A 16,992-nucleotide genomic window follows, 5' to 3' on the forward strand; every position below is an offset into this window, starting at 1 on the left:
AACATTATTATTTTCTCTTCGTACTACAATGTTTGTTCAAAATTAGCCTTTAGATATTATCACGACTTTAGTGGATCAAGAAGGCATAAGCAAACAATAAGCAACGACTAATTTTCAAACGAAAAAACTAGACGTTGGAACATCAGAATAACTATTTTTAAGGTTGGGGCATTTGGTGAAATAAGTTTAATAATAGGGGTATTTGGTGAAATAAAATTTTAAAAAAGGGGCATTTGGTGAATTATGAAACTAGGCTAACGGCGGACTAACGGACCGTTATCAGTAAGGGTATTTGGGGCATTAAGTCAATTGTCAGGGGTATTTGGTGAATTATTGGAACTTGATGGGCATTTGGTGAATTACTTCAAAACTCGGGGGTATTTCATGAAACTCTGTGCCGATCAAACCGGGTCGAGTATTCCGGGACGGAGGGAGTATTAATTTCCTTTTCATTTATGCATTATAGTGCGGTGTACACTTAAAATTGCTCCTCGAAGTGTTGACATTTATTGCTTTGTAATCTTCCTTCTATAAATTATCTTTGTCTACTAGTACAATAGTTAGTGTAAATTCTTCAATAAAGCTAAAGAGTATCTCTAATAGTTGGGTACATCACATTGATTTTGTAAGGTAGTTTTTGACAAATTTATCTTTGCTAGAAATGGTTCACAACAAGCATTGGCCCCAAAAGAGGCGTAGTTAGCATCATCTAAGCAAAGTTTAATACAATCCTGACCCTTATTTAGGAACTGGATTATCGATCATACTTCTTGCAAAACAATTATGTCAAACATATTTATAATGAAGCACACATAGATATATGTCGCATAATTTAAGGGTAATATAAGATTCAAGTAAAGCATGTTAATTAACTTATCAATTTAGAGAGTTCTATGATCGACAACGTAAACGTACTCCCTCCTACTCCGTATGTCTTATCTCTAAATATCAACCAACTAATTAACTTATCACTAATTAAAACGAATCATGCTTGTAGTCTTACTACTTAGTTTTACGCTAGCTTTGTGTTTAATAAATTCTCATCACATTGTTTCTATCATATTCTGTCTATCATATTTTTGCTGCAAAAATATTATTTACTACTAATCTAATTAACTAAATAAGCGAAACCATAATAATTATGATGGGTAAAAAAATCAATATAATATCATAACTTTATTCATTATTATACTAAAAGAATGAATGCAACAAGTCTGCAATCAATCTTATTTATTACTACTACTATGTATACATCATAGTAGGAATGAAACAAAAACAATAAATTAAAGGCCTATATAAATGATTAGACTTAAAAGGGCATGTGTTTAATGAGATCAATAGCATTAGTAGCAAGTTCAGCAAGTGGTTCCATAATATCTTCAACTCTTGTAATCTGTGAGTCTGTAGCACTCGATGTCTGGAGATGATTCATGCAAGTATTCATAGCATTAAGTACTGAATTTACGCTGTTGGCCATGCTTGCCCTCTTCGACACCTTAACAGCCCTACCTCCGCCGCCCAAGTGGGTGGTCAACTCATATGCATCCAACAAGTGTGTCACCGATGAAGCTATTGTAGTACCACATCTTTGAAGGGTCTTGACTTCGTTAGTCCATTCTTCAGGGTGTTCTGATAGGTTTATGAAACTACTTGACACAGATTGGACCTCCGATATTGTGGCCTGGATTGCAAAACGGGTTGCACTTTTGGGGTTACCACTTATATTGCTGGCTTTTGGGACGAGGGTATCTAAGCAAAGGGTGTCATATGAAGCGTCATTGCAGATTTTCTGGACGAAATCCATGGCCGAAGTGTCGGTTGCTAAGGAAACGGAACACATTGAGACGAACAAAAGTGTTGTGAAGGCTAAGAGAACGAAGAATTGACGAGCCATTGTCATTTTTTGTTTGTTTTCTCAACACTAATCTCTAATTGATCTCTTTGATTTTGTTGTGAATAAAAGCTTGCATGAACCCATATATTTATATAGTAGTACGTGCAAGGACTTTGAGAATTACTCAACTTATACCACTACATAAATACATAAGATATAATTAAATAAGATAAATATATCACGGATGATAACTTATAGGAATTTTATTATCGTGCATGTACCACTTGTGTCACTTCATAATTAACGTATACTAAGTAACATATATAATCAGTACAATTGTTTCCTAAAATTTTATCTTAATTTTTATGTAGTCAAATTAGCCGGCTAGAATACAGCTTTATCATTGTGATCAAAACTCTTCACCGGGAGTTGTAATTACATATTTGTTCAATTCGAGTTGTTGAAACCAAACAAAACTCGGTGTGAATCAAAATTCCTCATCAAGAGATTAATTACAATAGACGCGAATGTTGTTGCAATTTGTGTACAGTTTGTAATATTTCGATCTCTCTATTGGTTGATATTAATTTAATTCTGAACGATATCATATGTGGTTTTTCTTCCGTTTCTTGCTATTGCCCTCTCCTGATAAGATAATAGGATAGAATAGGGATACTCAATTTTGAAACTGCCTGAATTCCCTGGTAACTTGAAACTCAGATTGTAAATATATCACGAAAAACCCAGATTACAAATGCTAACATAATTCTATCTTTTTCCCATAAACAAACATTAACGTAAAACTGTCTTAAGTTATAGTATTATGAACCATTGAGTTGCATACATCGGCAGTCTCAAAATCTATTGTTATAGAACCAGAACAAATCAAGGAACTTCGGTTCCAATGTTTGACATGAGCTTTAAAGGTTTACCAACACCATGACAAAAACTAATTAAAAAGTTGGTATTGGATTCTTTGCTTTTGTTTCTCTTTTCCTGATTCTTGAGCTTCAGAACAACCAAGTAACCAATTCAAGTGACGCTTCCAGATCTTGTCAGAACACCTACCTGCACATTGATTAAGTCAGAATAATAGCGAAGATAGCTCGGGAAATGACTTTGTAAACCACATTTTTTAGCAATTATCATGAATTACTAGCATAGGGCCCGGCATTAGAAATATGTAAGTGATAAAAACTACGTTACGGAGTAATAATATCAAACTTCTTATAACATTCACATATGAAATGTTTAGATTCACAAACAAAAAAGAGCAGTGAACGAAGAACTATAGAAGCCTAGAATAATATGCATAAAAGAAAACGGAACCACCAGCAACAGTACGAGAGGAACGTAAACAACATAATGGAAATATTAAAAACAGGATTAAGCAGAGAGTAAGGACTAAGGAGACCGGAATAATATAGTATTGGCATTACTTTGCATAGCGGGACAATATATAAGCAAAAATACTAGAAGCACCAGAGAAGTAAAAATATAGAGGTTAGGAAGAAGAAGAAGAAGAAAGGGGCACGGAGTAGATCAATAGTCAGAACTCGGATTCCATACTTCCATCCCGGTTTTCTTAATGTGTACCTAGGTAAATCACATGTTCAGGCATACTAGCTTATCATCCAAACTGATGGTTCCTATAAAAGTGGATAGATAGCAGCAATTTCTTGGGTCACGCTCTCGCCTATCACCTCTTTTTGTGCAGGGTAGGAAAGAAAAAAATTAAAAAACATGCCAACTCGGTTTAACAAACGAAGGCCACGACTGACCTGCAGGGAATGGGAATCCAACAGAGTAATGAGAATAATTTTGACATTGTCTAAGACTCTCCTATGCCTGTTACTATAATCCACCTGATGACGATACCCATGAATGTAAAATTGTAAACAACACAATACACAAAATAAAGAATATTTGCATATTTGACAGGGAAAGGAGTCAAAGGACAGAAGGAAACCCTAGTAAATAGAACTGAAGATTTGACACTCTGCAAGTACCCATAAGTAGTTTTTATGTTTCTAGGAACTTTTGGTGAAGTTTGAGTTCTTAAACCAAAATTACATCACATACTCTGATCTCCAATTAAAACCAAAAAAACCTATCATTATGAACCTATAATCAATCAACCTGGCTGTAGTAGATTGCATCTCTCATGCTTAAAAAGCCGGGTTTTTGGTCAAATTTTGTTGCTGATGAAACTGAGCAACATACAAGCATAGACTCCTGGGACACTAAGCAAGGGCATATATACCGATTTGCATTTCAAGCTAGTCAAAACAAGTATGTAGCACAACCTGTAACACATAAGAACATTAACAGGTACAGCAACAAAAACAGAATAATTACCAAAACTAGACGATTCAGTTTATTACTCAGACATTCAGCCTCAAGAACATGTACCAATGAAGACATATTATAATGCGTTTGTGGGAGGTTCACTCACATACTTAAATTACACCATGCTTGTAATAAGACTGGTAACAAATCATTTTTAAACACTTTCGGAGAACTTCTCAAGTAGCCATAACCCTAGTAAAAAATCATTCACCTTTAGAAATTACAATAGATTAAAAACATGCCTTCGGCTCCTTGTACATATAGGAAGTTGGTCATTTACCTATGGGATAGTATTATTATATCACAATCCTAATTAACACATTGTTGTCGTTAATGAACAATATGCATAAACACATAAGAGCATGTGCATTGGTGAGTTGCTACTAAGTACTAACCCACACACAAGTCACTGACGTGCGTCAGGAAAAAAAAAGGGGCTCCAATGAAATATTGACATGTGTCCATCCCTTTTGCAAATTCATTTCATCTCCTCTGTTGCTGCGTATAAGTTGCAACAATCATTTATTTTTTTGTTTGTTAATTTTATAACAGTAAATTAAAAATTCATTTAACTTTTTTTCAAAAAAATAATTACACCGACGACATTCTTTTAATCTACGGATTTTTCATGAAATACCCCTGAGTTTTCACGAAATTCACCAAATGCCCCTCGACTTTCAGAAATTCACCAAATGCCCCTCACTCTCACTATAATACTCAAACTACCCTTACACTTAACGGGCCGTTAGTCCGCCGTTAGCCTACTTTATAATTCACCAAATGCCCCTATATTTTAATTGAATTCACCAAATACCCCTAAATATAAACTTAATTCTTCAAATACCCAAGACTGAAAAATAGCTATTTAAAGTCCAACGGCTAGTTTTGGGATTTGAAAAGTAGTCGTTGCTTGTTGTTTTGTTATAAATAAGGCTGGTCTGAGTGTTTGTTGTAGTTTCATCCCATTTTAGTCATGAGTTTTCAATCAAAATCTTCATCCACACACAATGAGTCCACATATATTAGAGTTCCTAACCAATTTTGTTATTGTGGGAGGAAATTTGCAATCCGGAGCTCCGATACGACACTCAACCCACAAAGGCTATACTACAAGTGCGATCCATGCAACAATCTTAGATGGTGTAAGGGTAGAGTTGAGCAAGAAAACAGGGGAAACATTGATGAAGGAGAAAGTGTTGAAAATCGGGGGAAAAGTAAGATGCAAGAAGAATTGAAGCAAATGAAGAAGAAGCTTAAACAACAACAGAAAGTAGTGAATCTTGTAATTCAAATGGGAATATTGATGTTTGTAATCTTACTTTTTGTAATAATGAAGTGAAACAATCTAAGAACAACTACTTGTTTTTGCATAATTACATATGCACAAAAAACCCACATTTGGGAAGCATTCCTGTTTTAGCTTACTTTACAAAAAATATGTGCACCATTTACATGTGCTGTTGTTTTCTATGTTAATCCAAATCAAAAAATCATTCTACCCCCCAAAATTCACACTGCCTCATGCTTGCTTTGACCTTTTCCCCTTGGGTGGTGCCTTGGATGTACTTGCACCATCAGATGATGCCTTCCTCTTCTTTGTAGGAGCTCTCTGCTTTGGGGGAGCCTTGGAACTTCCAGCACCATTCTTACAAGTCCTTGCATTGTGGCCCATTTCCTTGCACTTTCCACACTTGACTGAGCTATGCCTCTTCCTCTTCTTAGCTTCCATGGCATTCCTCTTTCTCTGTTTAGGGGGTCTTCCAGCACTCCTCTTGATCCCAGGGGGATTAATGGTGGGAAGGGAGTACTCTGGCCATTGACTGGGGTCAGGCATTGGGTGCATATGCTCTGCATATGTCTGCTTATAGGCAGCACCCTTGAAATAGCCAGACACAAAATCTTCAGGGCTAAGTCTTTGGTTGTAAATCACCCTCAAACCATGTTTGCAAGGGATTCCAGAGACCTGCCATACCCCACATCCACATCTCCTGGTGTCAATCCTCACTGGGAAGTGCACATTTCCATCCCTCACCTCATACTCCCCACCTCCACAAGGAGTAGAGTAGCAAAACCTGGACTCTGCACCTCTGAGCTCAAGTTCCTGTCTGGCATACTCGGTTAATTGGTGAGGTTCCATAGTGACAGCTTTGTCAAATCTGACCCCAATTCTCTGCATAGCCCATTGTCTTATTGCTGTAAATCAAATAGGAAACAACCAGGGAATCATATTATGCAGAGACCATGTAATAAAAACACAGAATAAGGAGAGTAGAATAGAAACAGAGGCATTACCTTCAAACAGGGTCAAAACTGGTAAATCTCTGTAAGGCTTGGTCAGAGCATTGAATGATTCCACAAAGTTAGTTGTGTTATGATCACAACAAACTTCTGGGTCAAACTGATGTCTGGACCACTGCTCAGTACATGTGTCCAAGTACTTTGTTGCATTGGGATCAAAGTCAGTGATCTTCTCTATTGCCTTGTTGAAAACATAGGGGTTGAAGGCATTTGCAGCTATCCAGAATAACTTGTGGAAAAGTTCTCCACTCCAACCACCATTTTTGCAATTCATGTATAGATGTTGACTGCAACACCTTCTGGTGGCCCTTGGGAAGTTCTCATGCACAGCTAAATCCACCCCCTAATCAGTGAATGAAACAACAAAGTCAGTCAGTGAATTAAAAGGGTATTTGATGAAATTAACATGCTAATTATAGGGGTATTTGGTGAAAATAAATTTTGGTATGAGGGTATTTGGTGAAATTAATTTATGTTATGAGGGTATTTGGTGAAATTTAAATATGCAAGAGGGTATTTGGTGAAATAACTTACCCTCATTCTGTCACTGATGAAGGTCCAGTCATCCCTGTTGCATCCTTCTTGCTGAAACACTGCCCTTAGGTTCCTCATGAAGTAGTTCCAGCTCTCTTGACTTTCAGTGTCCACCACTCCATAAGCTAGCAGGAAAATCTCATTGTTTCCATCAATCCCCAAAGCAGCCAGAAGAATTCCCTTGAAATACCCACTTAGGTGAGAGCCATCAATTCCAATAATGGGCCTACACCCAGTCAGAAATCCCCTGAACTGTGCAGCAAATGAGAAAAAACAGGCCTTGAACTTTGGTTGCACATCCCCAGAAACACTATGCCATGTGACCAGTGCATAACTCCCAGGGTTAGTCTCCTTGATCATCTCTGCATACCTAGGTAGGAGTGCATATGACTCACTAAAACTACCATGGATGATCTCCTTAGCCACTGCTTTCACCTTATAGAATAGCCTTGGCTTCACCTCAATCTGGAACCTCTCCTGAGCATACCTCTGCAGTGTGACCACTGGTATTTCTAAGTTTGCCTCAATGTCTGGCAACAACTTCCTCACCAACCAATTGGTGGTCACTATTGGGTTGACCTCAAGCCTACCACACAGTTTGTGCTCCCCACTCATACACTTTATTGCCCAACTGAACTTGTCTACCATCTTTGAGGCATGAATTCTCCAATCACAGCCCTCAATTGCACAAACAGCAGTGTATCTCTGGTTGTCTGACTTCTCCACACTCAAGCCAAACCCCTCCTGAATGCAGTAGTCCATAAGGACATTCATAAAGGACTCCCTATCTTTAAATATTAGCCAGGGCTCTAGCCTAATAGAACCATATGGTTGCTCAACATAAACCTTCCCATTTTTGTAATTCCTGTCCATCCTAGCACTACCATCAAGACAATCCTCAAATGTTTTCTCAGGGATATCATCCTGCAAGTCCTCTAACCCTTCCTCAGCAATAATGAAATCCCCTATGTCCTCCTCATCCTCACTGTCATCATCACTCACCTCCCCCTCATAATCATCATCCTCACTGTCCTCATCATCCTCATTATCAGATAACACAGCAACACCCTTGCCTTTACATGCCCTTCCAGCACCTCTCTTAACCTTACTAGCATTGGTTTTAGCAACATATGTTCCCAGTTTTACCAGTGTTGGTTTTCCCACCCTAAACCCCTTAGGTCTAGCTCTCCCTGTCTTTAATGGTTTGGATGGAACACTAGGTTCAGGTATGTTTGCCTGTGGTTCAGTTGGTGCAGCATTTTCAGTTTGTGTTTGTTGAGGAGGGGGTGAAGGTGTGTGTTGTGTTGACTGAGGAGGGGGTGAAGGTGTTTGTTGTGTTGACTGAGGAGGGGGTGAAGGTGTGTGTTGTCTTGACTGAGGAGGGGGTGGAGGTGTGTGTTGTCTTGACTGAGGAGGGGGTGGAGGTGTTTGTTGTCTTGACTCAGGAGGGGGTGGAGGTGTTTGTGTTGTTGATTCTGGGGTGGTGGTGGTTTTAGTTGGTTTTGGGGGGGCATTTTTTGGTGTCTTCTTCTTTTTAGGAGTCAATTTCTTCCTAGGTTTAGACTTTGTAGGTTTCTTTGGAGGGGGGGAGTCTTGTGTTTGTGGTTGTGGTTGAGATTGGCCAGGAAACACCTCATCAGCATCTTCTGTGGTAATAACCCTCACATACTCAACCCCATCATTCTCAACATCCACCACTGGGACCTCCATAGCCACTGTATACTTCTTTTGTTCCTCAAGTTCCAACCTAACCCTCTCCTTTTCCTCTTCTTTCCTCCTCTGTTCTTCAGCCTCTCTTTGCATCCTCAAGAGCTCTTCCTGTCTCTCCCTTAACTTTTTTTCCAACTCCTTCCTTTGCATATCAAGTAGAGCTACAGCAGACCTAAAAGCTAGCCCTGGAGAATCTGAATCCTCTATCCACAATTCTACTGTGTCCTTGCCCATATTCCACCCCCACATTCTAATCATAACACTATCATCAACCAATTCTACCCTCCCAGTGGGTGAGTTAGTGTACAACCTAAACTTCTCAGGCAAAAACACATTTTGCTTCCTTGACTCCTCAAAAATATCCAGAAATATATCAATCAATTGACACTTATCAGTGTCCAACACCCTCACATCAAAGTCATGACTTTTATAATGAAGCAACAACCAGGTAGCAGACATCCTACCACAAGCAAATCATCAAGAAAAAAACTTAAATTTTGATCAAAAAATTGACATGCATAACATCATACAACTAATTCCTACTTATTTTCATCAAAACACAAACATAAAACTCATCTCCAACATCAAATTGTCAGAAACCCTAAACCCTAAAATTGCGCAACAGAACTTTGAAAATTCGAAAAAAATGAGGTGCGATTGTGAATACATACCTTAAACGATGCGCGAGTTTACTACGAACACGAAATTCAGAATTGGACTTGCACCTCTTCAACTTCCTACTGCAATTCGCAAAACCCCCTTTCTAAGAAAGCAGTTGGGGTTGAAAACCCAGGACACAACTTCAGCAACACAACGCGCAGCAAAATTTTGAAGCTTTTTCAGTGATTGATGATGCAGTTATGGTGGTTGAAGGTTGAAGAACAGGGGAGAGAGAGAGGGGCAGTTTGAGAATCGGGTTTTTTTTTTGAACTGTAATGAAGAAGGGAGTGGGGTTAGAGGGGTAATGGCGCCCAAAAGACAAATAAGGGCAAAACAGTAAAGTGCAGCTAACGGCGACTTAACGTCCGTTAAGTGTAAGGGTAGTTTGAGTATTATAGTGAGAGTGAGGGGCATTTGGTGAATTTCTGAAAGTCGAGGGGCATTTGGTGAATTTCGTGAAAACTCAGGGGTATTTCATGAAAAATCCGTTTAATCTATATCTATATAATATACTAAAAGAGAGGAAATCAATGTGGTGATGACAAATGTCACTCATTGATTCGCCTCTCTTTTAGATATAAAAATTATTAAACAAAAAAATTATTTGTTAACTTTCACTTTAAAAAGTATTTGATTCTATTTTCCTAAAAAAAAGATGTCACTCAATACATGGGGAATATTTTGTAAAATCTTTTCTATATTTTGTTAACAAATATAACCAATATTATTATATATCTTTTTATAGTCTATTATACGGAGTACGTAGTAGAATATTTATAAAAAACAAATTGCATTAATCAACCGATTTGTACTTACATAATATATTAGAATACATATAATTAGAAAATCAATACAATATAAATAAGAGTGTATAAAAAAAAGTTATTATAGTACTCTATAATATTTTAACAACTAAATTCGATAATTATAGCCGCCAATGATTGTACTATTTTATATTTTAGACGTATTATATTTAGCAACTAAATTCGATAGTTATCACCGTCGTTGATATGATAGTAATATTTTACTACTTTAAAAGAAATTTATGTAACTTCCTTAAACAAGAGCAAAACTTGCGTAATCTAATCAATCTACTACATAATTCCTCAATTTTTTAGATGCAACTCTTTAATTTTTTTACATTAGCTTTTATATTCACACATCGCTCTACTTTTTTCTATTTTTTTTATGATTAATTATTCATATTATATGTTGAACATAGCTATGTATTCCGTAGCATTTTGTTGACTTTGTCTAAATATTTACATAATACTACCATTTTATCTATTAATCTATATACTATACTAAAAGAGACGAAATCAATGTGAAGCTGAAAAATGCATCTCTTTAATTTGCCTCTCTTATAGATATACAAAAATTCCAAAAATAAAGTATTTGATTCTATAATTATTTTGTTAACTTTCACCTCATAAAAATATTTGATTCTATTTTCCTCAAAAAAAAAAAAAAAAATCATTTTACACATGGGAATTATTTTGTAAATTATATTTTCTATAATTTGGTAACAAATATGACCAATATAAGTTTATCTTTTTATAAAAAAAATTAATCCATTTTACGGAATACATAGTATGATTCTTATAAAATTTAAAAGTAGTCTACTGATATTGGATAATTAGAATACAAATAAATTTGAAAGTCAATCAAGTATATGTGATTAAGAGATAATTTTTTTTACTATAGTACTCTATAATATTTTAACAACTAAATTAGATAATTATAACCGCCATTGGTTGTACGATTTTATACGTAGTATATGTAGCAACTACATTCGATATTATCCATGTCATTGATAGTAATATTTTACTATTTTTTATATAAAAAAAAACATGTAACTTCCTTAAACATATATTGCGTAATTTAATGTATCTACTACTATACTACTCTACTACTTAATTCCTCAAATTTTAGATAAAACTCTTTGATTTTTGTACTACCTATTATATTCACATATCGCTCTACTTTTTCTATTTTTTTTGGTGATTATTAATACTATATGATGAACATAGTCATGTACGGATTACCCAGTAATATTTTTTTGGATTAGTATAAATACTTGCACAATGTTGTAATTTTTTAAAAATAATTTTACTTATTTGATAGTTTAAGATATTAACAGTTGTTACTTATTAACAACCGTGAAAATAAAATTGGTTAATCCAAAAACATGGAAAAGTAGTAAACAAGAAAACAAATGTGCAACTAACACATGGTCCTCTCTACTTAAGAAAGCTCCACCAAATATTTTAGGCTAAACAATTGAATTATATTTTGGTCAATTTTTAACACCATCTATATACATAGTACTATACCAAAGTAGAGGCATCGACGTGGAGCTGACAATATGATGTTCTCTGATGTGCCTCTCTTATAATATACTTCCTCCGTCTTTTAATACTCGCAACGTTTGTTAGTTTCATGCATGCCAATGCACAATTTTGATCATTTATATCTTAAATTCTTTTTATGCAAAAATTATAAAAAGTTGATATTTTGAAAATACACATTGAGACGAATCTAACAAGATCCCACATGACTATGTTTTATCTTATATAAAAAGCACTAAGAATAGTCAAAGTAGATTATATGAATAGTGGCAAAAGTCCAAACGTTGTGAGTATTAAAAGACGGAGGAAGTAAATAACTATCGTATGATAAAATAATTAATATACTTCATATTTATTTTACCTACATCGTACCTTCTAATTACTTATGGTAATAATAGATTATACTACGAAATACTTATTTACTTATGACCAATAAATTTGTGGAGATGTTTAAGTATTAGATGATTACTCATATGCTTAAGAATGACTCATAATAATCGATTATACTACTAAGCACTTATTTACTTATTTACTTATTCTACCTACAAATGTTTATACTCCGTACTATAGTTTGTGGAGATGGCAAACTATATATGTATCTATATCTATATATTCTGTACTATACCAAAAGAAAGTCAAATTGATGTGGAGATGACAAATGTCTCTATATGATTTGTCTCTCTAGCTTATAACATAAATAATGGCTAATTGCAAACTACTAGATGTAATATCAATTTTTGTTTAGAAAGTATGTCATATACTGGATGCGGATATGTATAACGTATGTTTACCTTTGTTCATTTATTATTTGTAATCAACTGAATCTTTGCATGCATTTTCTGATAATCGATATGGCGGAAAATCTTATAATAGTTGAACATGTACTATCAATTATATTATTATAATACTATCATCTTTCTAAGAATTAGTGTCATATAATGAATACATATATGAATAACAAACTTAAACTCTTGATTTTTATATTTTACAAGGTTGTCTCAAACATTTTATATGCCCAATTTTAATTAACAAAATGAGACCCATATCCATATTTTTTTTATGACGGGCCCTAGCCTATACTTAATCTTAAATATCAAAAATAAATTATGCCACATTCTCATTATCGTAATATTTTTTCCATATATTTAAAAGTTAGTTGAAAGAAAAAGTGGCTTATTTATCGAATATAGTGATGTCAATTGTCAATGTGGCATGTTTTTTGGGAGACCCCGTTCATCCGCCCCCAAGTGGATTATTTGTCGAAAGTGGTGACGGGTACGCAGATAAATTTTTAGATTGGACATGCACGCGTTGCTGATCCTTCATCTAATTGATTAAGAATATGTAAAAAAAGTTACTACTAACTTACATATTATAATGTTTTATTTATTACTCAATTACTCTAATCAGACAAACGTATTGGCAAAAACTCTAGAATAAGTTTTAAAATTCAAAACTATCTTACCAAAAAAAAAAACTAAGTCTACCGGTGGGTTATTTTAGGCTGGGATACTGGATACACCAGAGGGGGAGTCATGAAGCAGGGATACATTTTACTTTGTACCTCTCGAGACGGGGATTGAGAGTGGTGGGTATTGTTCCTATCGTGGATGGAGGGGATAGAGATGAGAATTGTAGGCGGGTATAGTGTGCAGGCCTCGCCTCGCCTCAAAGTCATCTCTAGCTGAATACATTAAATGGTGTAATTAGGTATTAAGTGGTCGGGTAATTAAGTTAATGGGAGACTGTGCGAGTATTAACTGGGTATTACTATCGAAGTGAAATAGTGGATGAGATCATTAAGTTTATTCTTGACACAACATGTGAATAAGAAAGAAAATAAATTTATTTAATGTACTCTTATTTGTTTTAACTGTTTTAATTAATATGACACCGAATGGGAAATAACAAATTTATCCATCATTAAGTATAATTTTGAGATTAGTTATAGCTCTATTTTGATGATAATTGTCTACCATATTTCATATAAATTTATGTTTAGATTATAAATCGTGCATCGCACGGGTATTATACTAGTTTTATCTATAAATAGAGCGCAATATTGATATAGTTTCGACAACGAATTAAGAGATTCAGAAGACCAAAATCAATATTAATAAAGATTGTATTTCACATTTTTATGTATTTCTTTGTTTTACAAATTATGTGAGTTAAATTTTATTTTATTTCCTTTTTCATTTCAAATTCAAAATTTAGCAAAATAAATAAATTGAAATAGCTTACTTATTTAAGTGATTATTAATATTAAATAAAATGCTCTAATTAAAAAAAATTGACAATGTCATTAGTTTTATTAATTAATTATATAAGCTTAATAACTAGAAATAATTAGTAATACATAAGAGAGAGGATAAATGGTGGGGTATTGTCGTATTGATAAAATTAGGAGAGAGGGTGGTGGGCAACCTCACCATTGTAGAAAAATAAAGGATGTGACTCATAATAGTGACTCAAGATAGTGGAAAGTGATGTGGACGATGATATGGAAGAGAGATAAGATCATGTATGGTTGTGAGTATGTAGGGTAATGACTTACCACTACTCATGCTCTAAGTGCCACAAAGAAAACTAGACACTTTCTATATCTTAATACTTTGATAACAAACAAAGAGCATTGCAAAAATGACAAGCAAATGCACCCCTTCTCTCACTAAATCCTTTGCCCACCCCTTTCCTCATCAAAGTCAAACTGTTTTTCACCATTCTCCCTTTCCCAAACCCCCAAGCAGAGTTATCATATTTTTCTACTACACCCTCATAATCATTACCCCATTGCCTCAAAGAGGCTCCCGCAAGAAGCGGGGTAAGGTTCTACTACACCCTACCTCTATTTATTTTCACAATATGTAATACAAAGTATCTTGTAACATCAAACGATATAATTGAAGCAAAAAATCGAACATTAATCTGCAGTCTCTTTTGTGCTTTCTGCTTCCTTCACATTACATATCCTTGACAGCAACTTAAACTACAAAACTGAAGGTTTGGACGCATGCACAATTAGATTCGTCAAGAAAATTATGACAGGCTAGGGAGTAAAACGCTCCCATGATCTGTTTCCTGATCTTACATTAGAATGGTTCGAAGAAATCAAATTTGCAACTCATAAAGTTGTTTACATCAAACGTATTCCAATCATCACTACAACAAACCCTTAAAAACGGAGATTTTCTCAGTTCAATATCTTATTTAATATAACTATATAAGTACACCACAACCAAAGAGAGAACATAATGACCTTGTATCTTCAATAACCATTCTACTAATTAAAGGTTCACAGATTATAAGAGAAAAGAGTACATAGCAAGGCTTTAGAGTTCAGATGCTCATACACATTTAGAACTTTGTGAGACAAATTAACACATAAATCAAAAGAGAATCAAGTTGTCGATACCTGCCATCCATATGTTGATTGTTGGTTTCCAGAAAACAAGATATTGTATGCATAGATGATAATGTTGAACTCAAAACTGTGTTTGATCCTTCTTAAGTAGGCCATTTTTAAGAGCATTAGTCGATGACTTGATGTAACCACCAAACAAAACAACTTCGGCAGTTAAGGAGCTCCTTGGAAGTTTGAACAAAGCCTCACAGAACTTACATTCCTTCCTTACATCTTCTTTATGTTCAGAACCAATACGAACATACACGTGAAGCTCTTCCAAAACAATTGTGTTTTTCAGAATGTACTCTAACAACTTGAGGTCATTATCACACCCCTCAAGTTGCCTTACTGTTATTTTCTTGAGTTTACTTAAGAAACAATCTGTTGCAGAATCTGGAGCACACCAATTCCCAAAATAGTTCCTTGAGTAATTGTGTTCCATAGTCACCTCAAGATCCGTCAAGTTGGGAACACATTGTAAAGACATTAACAATTTATCCCAGGCAAAATTACTATTCAAAAGCGTTCTAAAACATGCTAGACCATGAAAAAATGTCATAGCCCCATCTTTCATCGGATCAGGGTAAGGGAATATCTCGATACTGCACTTTAGATCAAGGTTGCTCACGCTAGATAACGGTTGAACAAACTGTGCTAATACGCGAAAGTAGTCATCCGCACCCAGCCAGTCACACGCCCTTCCATATATGAAGTCAATATAAGCCGTGACTAATTGAGTTGGATTGTTGACAAAGTAGTAAAACGAAGAAGAATCTCGTATCTTCAGGTTTTCCAATATGGGTGTGTCAATTATGATTTTATTATGTTGCTCAGCAGACACCATCTCTAAATCCAACAATTTTAAATTCGGGGCCGATATTTTCACATCATGTTTATCCTTTAATAAATCAAACACCAAACGTAAATCTTCTAACAGTGGGCAAGATGATAATAGATTTCCCATCATACGAAGGCAAAAACTGTCAAGGCGCAATCTAAGCTTCTTGAGATTAGGAAGATGGATAGTTCGGTCTCTAAGCAACGAACAACTAAGCATTCTATCCAATTCCAAAACTACCAAAGATTGACACTTAAAAACACAAGCTGGTACATGAATATCGTGAAATAATACCTTGATTTCTTCCACATTTCGACGGCAAACGAGACGAAAGCACGAATCCAAATGCTCCACCCTCTTCATGTCAATATCAAACACACGGAGCTCCGGCGAGCTGAGCTGGAATAGAATGCGTTGAATGGGTGTGAATCCCCAAATCGATTTTCTAACTTAAATCTGGTAACTCCAGTCCAGAGGTAGCACCATCTGCGTGATAAAACAGAGGTGGTAGCGGCGAAATTGATGGGGAACAGGGATAGAATTTCGATGAGGATTGCATCTGGAAGTGAGCTAAGTCGATCTTCCTTGAACTCATCCTCGTTCAACCTCCTTTGAGCACCATTGTTACTTTGCTCTTCCATTTTTAGTTGCTGTCGAATTTTTTCAATTGCGATTTGCAGGGAAGTTTGGGGTTTAGGTTTACAAGTAATCTGAATTGAATTTCTGTATATGAGTCCACTCGTACTGTCGTACGTCTTCTCGGTTTCCATTCTCCTTTTAATATCGGAAAATAGAAACATCCCTAATACTAAACGTTATCAAGGCCCACTGGCCCAATGCGAAAAGCCCACTACTAATACCGGTAAAAGTGCAAAATGAATGCTTCATTTGGTTCCACTTTTTGAATCATTGACAAATTTGTCAAAATAAACTTTTTAGGTATCATTGAGTGAGAGACAACTTTATACTTCCTCCGTTCATAAATACTCGCAACGTTTGTTATTTTTACGTATGT

The 16,992-nt window shown here is 35.3% G+C and overlaps 3 protein-coding genes across 4 annotated transcripts; all 3 read right to left on the minus strand.

Moving 5' to 3' along the window:
- Positions 1-1,309: 1,309 nt before the first annotated feature.
- LOC110783989 (uncharacterized) lies at positions 1,310-1,804 on the minus strand. Its single transcript, XM_021988402.2, has one exon. It carries the CDS (start codon positions 1,802-1,804, stop codon positions 1,310-1,312), a length of 495 nt encoding a protein of 164 aa, XP_021844094.2.
- A 997-nt stretch (positions 1,805-2,801) lies between these two features.
- On the minus strand, positions 2,802-16,735 carry LOC110783933 (FBD-associated F-box protein At4g13985). Of its 2 annotated transcripts, none has more exons than XM_056841615.1 (2): positions 15,149-16,734; positions 2,802-2,902 (listed from the first exon to the last, which is right to left on the minus strand). In XM_056841615.1, exon 1 carries the CDS (start codon positions 16,338-16,340, stop codon positions 15,219-15,221), a length of 1,122 nt encoding a protein of 373 aa, XP_056697593.1. In that variant the 5' UTR covers positions 16,341-16,734; the 3' UTR covers positions 2,802-2,902; positions 15,149-15,218. The 2 variants fall into 2 exon arrangements, with proteins under 2 accessions (XP_056697593.1, XP_056697599.1); XM_056841621.1 differs by having other exon boundaries at positions 2,815-2,898; positions 15,149-16,735.
- LOC130471465 (uncharacterized) lies at positions 5,688-9,496 on the minus strand. The gene is made up of 4 exons (XM_056841609.1): positions 9,397-9,496; positions 7,016-9,185; positions 6,476-6,824; positions 5,688-6,376 (listed from the first exon to the last, which is right to left on the minus strand). The coding sequence occupies exons 2-4, from the start codon at positions 9,182-9,184 to the stop codon at positions 5,703-5,705; spliced, it is 3,192 nt and encodes a 1,063-aa protein (XP_056697587.1). The 5' UTR covers position 9,185; positions 9,397-9,496; the 3' UTR covers positions 5,688-5,702.
- Positions 16,736-16,992: the final 257 nt, after the last annotated feature.

The sequence above is a fragment of the Spinacia oleracea genome, chromosome 1, assembly GCF_020520425.1.
Source record: "Spinacia oleracea cultivar Varoflay chromosome 1, BTI_SOV_V1, whole genome shotgun sequence".
NCBI lineage: Eukaryota > Viridiplantae > Streptophyta > Magnoliopsida > Caryophyllales > Amaranthaceae > Spinacia > Spinacia oleracea.